Here is a 4,100-nt window from a genome sequence, read left to right as displayed (position 1 = left end):
TACAGATACAGTGAAGTCAGCTTCATATCTTGACTTACATCTAGAAATTGACAATGAGGGTCGGTTGAAAACAAAACTTTTCGACAAAAGAGATGATTTCAGCTTTCCAATTGTGAACTTTCCATTTCTAAGTAGCAACATTCCAGCAGCACCTGCATACGGGTATATATCTCCCAATTGATACGATATTACCGTGCTTGCATTTCCTATAACGATTTTCTTGATAGAGGGTTGCTGCTCACAAAGAAATTATAAAACCAGGAGTTCCAAATGGTGAAGTTGAAATCATCCCTTCGTAAATTTTACGGACGCCATCACGAGTTGGTTGACCGTTACGGAATAACCGTTTCACAAATAACGTCGGATATGTTCCTTACGTCGTAACTACACTCTCCTTTCCTTTCATGAATGTGACCTACCGAATTATACTATTTACCGGATTTGTTATCACATAAGGTAGCACTCCACAGTTAGGTGTGTAGTTTCGCATTTTGGCCCCTGTGTATTTTTCAAATATGAGAGCTAGTGTGCAATAAAATTCATTTTTGGATAGCTGAGTATTAAAATAGCCTTTGTATTGGGTTTATATGAATATCAAGGTTATGTAATGTATGTAATATAGGCTGTTTTCTGTATGACAGTCCGTATTTGCATGTCCATACCATACATTGGTCCGGCAATAGACCACTTTCGAGTTCATCCGTCACCGGAAAAAACTCGTCAATTATACGCGCCTTTATCATCGTCATTTGTGCGTTTAGGGGCGTCGTCACTTCCTTCCAATGTTGAGCAAGTGGTTGGAAAACTATAATTCTATCTTGTACGAATTATTCGGCAAATTGAATTCTCAAAATTGACAATCAACACTGCTGTCATTAGAGAAATGTCAGTAAGTACCTACAGAGCAACCATTATTTCTAGTTTATCCTGCACAAAGACGATCACTAAGACGCTTGATGAACGTAAATAGTGCAGGGATACAGGCGAGCCCCTTTATCTGATAAATGACGTCATAAAGGCGTGTATAATTGACGAGTTTTTGCCGGTGACGGATGAACTCGAAAGTGGTCTATTGTTGCAATGTTTTTTTCCAACTTTTTATCGCACGAACTTTGTAATTGGATTTTACGAAAAAATGAGGCGAAAGACACCCATTTTTTATTTCATCATTAGGAAGATTTAAGAAAACAGTTTTCTAAAAAGGTATCACTCAAAGGCATTGAAATTCTAGTTTGATCCAAATTTTTGGGGGATATATGACATGTTCACCCCCCCCCCCCCCTTTTTGCAATATTTTATGGTAAATAAATGCAGAATGTTGCCATGGATACACATAAAAGAAATAAATTTTCATCCTTTTAACTTTTGAAAATTGAATCTATGGAAGATACTGATTACATACATATGCACATGTACAACACAAACAGTTAGGTTAATGCATTAGAAATCCAGGAATAGGAGATGATAAAACATTTTGGGGCTCATTTTTAATTTTATTTTCTAACTGTGGAGTGCTACCTAAGCAACACGATGGGTGCCACATGTGGAGCAGGATCTGCTTACCCTTCCGGAGCACCTGAGATAACCCCAAGTTTTTGGTGGGGTTCGTGTTGTTTATTCTTTAGTTTTCTATGTTGTGTCATGTGTACTAGTGTTTGTCTGTTTGTCTTTTTCATTTTTTGCCATGACGTTGTCAGTTTGTTTTAGATTTATGAGTTTGACTGTCCCTTTGGTATCTTTCGTCCCTCTTTCAGAAGAGTTGAGATAGCAAGAACATGACTGGCGGACGGACTGACTGACCGACGGAAGGATCGACACATTATATCATACGGGTATAACAATCCCAGCACTGATTTCTCAGTGATTTATTAAAGATATTTTTTGTAAAGAAATCTAACTAGCCTGAAAGCAATTTACGTTTTTTTTGTTATTATTAATGCAAAACTAACTAATAAAGATTACAGATCGATGAAATCATACGTTCTAATTTATTTTTATATACAAAAACCCTAGTATGATAGTAAATCTTTCGATATCTTTTTTAATTTCATAGATCAGATTTTGAAAATGAAAGCACAAGTCTTCCCATCCACACACGCAACCATCATGGTTCTCAATTCTTTGTTGATGTCAATGGCATACGGTTCCATGATTCCATCCTCCTTACAAAGTACTGTTCTACTTGATTTACCATCTGATGACAGGACCACGATTTTATTTTTCCCTAGAGAAGTTATATAAACAAATCCGTTCATATCCACAGCAATTCCCTCTGGTTGATAGATATCCTCGTGAGTAAATGTCCATACATGCTCACCAGTTATTCTGTAGCAGTCAACTCTGTCTTCATAATAATAAGTGCCATAAATGTTCCCATTAAACAGTGAAATACGGTGGAGACGAATACCTTCTAAAATTTCTTCTGTCATATCTGTCAGATTCAGTATCGTAGTTTTTCTAGCCTCTTTGTGGCTGATAACCAAAACTTCACCATCACTTGAAACTCCGTAACAGTAAAGAGCAAGTTCTATAGTTTTTATGAGTTGATTTTTTTCTACATCAACCAGCAGCACCTTTGTAGCATGATTAAACGTGACCGCTACTGTATTATCCTTAACAAAGCATACATCATAGGGTTGCTCTTTGAATGCCATCAGCTCTTTCATAAAGGTACCATCACTATTGTACTGAATCAAGGTATTCTTTTTGTTATGAAAAAGTAATAACATACCATCTGGTAATATCTGACCGGTAATACGTTTAAGGCTATCACCTTTCGGAACGCTTAAGCTGTTCAAAAGCGAAGGCTTGATTTGCTCTATTCCATAAACCATTGGAACCAAATGCTGGGCTTGATCTTTTCTTCCAATCTTAGTCTGGAATGTTTTTGTTGATGATTTGACAGAGATATTTCCAAAAGATTTGATATCTTGTAAAACGGACTTTACAGTAGAAGAAACTGTTATTTCCACATCATTTAACTGGCTGCCACTCACTAACTCATCCAAGTAGTTTGCTTCTTGAGATGTAGATTTTTCGATTTCACGAAGGCCGATATATGTTTGCAGTTCAGTTGCATGCTTAGTCATAGTAGAAAAGTCATCCTGTAATTGATCAATCCGTTTTGCGCTGTTTTCCATTTGTTGAACCAGTGCCCCCATGTCTGATGTCAATTTCGAATGTTTGGAGTCTAAATCGTCAAGGATTTCTCTTTCTAATTTGTCGAAGTAATCATTTAGTAATTTGCGCGTTGTCCTTACTTCTTGAATGCCTTTCGTTTTTTGAATATGGATTGTTTTGATTTTGTCCTTTAAGAGTTTTATTACTTCTTCGAAACTTTCTCTCAAATCTTTTAAATCTTTTTTAAGGAGCGGAATAGCAGCAGCAGATGATTTAAAATCTTTTAAAATGTCATCAAGGGCTTTCAGGTCTTGACACTTCTGGTGTTTATTGGCGATACATTGAATGCAACAAGGACATGAATGGAAAGAACAATACAGTTCGTAGTTTTTGTCATGGTCTATGCACCGGTTGCTCGTTTCGTGCATAAATTGCGGTAGTTTGTGGTAATCAACCGTACACATCGTGCTATGTTCTTTAGATGCCTTTGATCTTTTGTGATGTTTTTCGCAGTCTGTACAAAGAAAGACCTCACATTCTGTACACCAGGTGATTGCATTATTGGATATATCATCTTCCGTGCAGAGTATGCAGATATCTGCACTTCTTGATGCCATTTTCTTTAAAATATCTAAAATGTATACATATTTGTTAAAGTTATAGTGCAGATCCAGTTGCGATATACTTAAATACTTCGATTATTTATTTCTTATATCATGTTTCAGCTAGTTTCTATATACTGATAATTTGATTTTCATACAAGCATCGAATTACTCTTGTTTTTTTAGCTATTTGTCAGCTTGATATAAGAAAATATTTAATCTGTTTCATTTGTAAAAATATGTAAATAAAATCAAAAGTAGTATTTCGCTGTTCGAAAGTCATAAATCGATTGAGAGAAAGCAAATCCGTGTAACAAGCTAAAACTGATTGAGTTTACTTTCAAGAACCTTTTTATCGATGCATTTTGTTCTTGTTTT

General features: G+C 35.8%; 1 protein-coding gene across 1 annotated transcript; it reads right to left on the bottom strand.

The window, feature by feature from the left end:
* Nucleotides 1-2,054: 2,054 nt before the first annotated feature.
* On the bottom strand, nucleotides 2,055-3,161 carry LOC134692565 (uncharacterized). Its single transcript, XM_063553023.1, has one exon. It carries the CDS (start codon nucleotides 3,159-3,161, stop codon nucleotides 2,055-2,057), a length of 1,107 nt encoding a protein of 368 aa, XP_063409093.1.
* Nucleotides 3,162-4,100: the final 939 nt, after the last annotated feature.

Source organism: Mytilus trossulus, chromosome 12, assembly GCF_036588685.1.
Source record: "Mytilus trossulus isolate FHL-02 chromosome 12, PNRI_Mtr1.1.1.hap1, whole genome shotgun sequence".
Taxonomy (NCBI): domain Eukaryota; kingdom Metazoa; phylum Mollusca; class Bivalvia; order Mytilida; family Mytilidae; genus Mytilus; species Mytilus trossulus.
The sequence above is the reverse complement of the archived record's forward strand: the minus strand, read 5'-3'. Positions and strand labels throughout refer to the sequence as shown.

Excerpts from the sequence above, each read along its gene's own strand:
- LOC134692565 (XM_063553023.1), bottom strand. The coding sequence starts at position 3,161 with ATGGGGGCACTGGTTCAACAAATGGAAAACAGCGCAAAACGGATTGAT.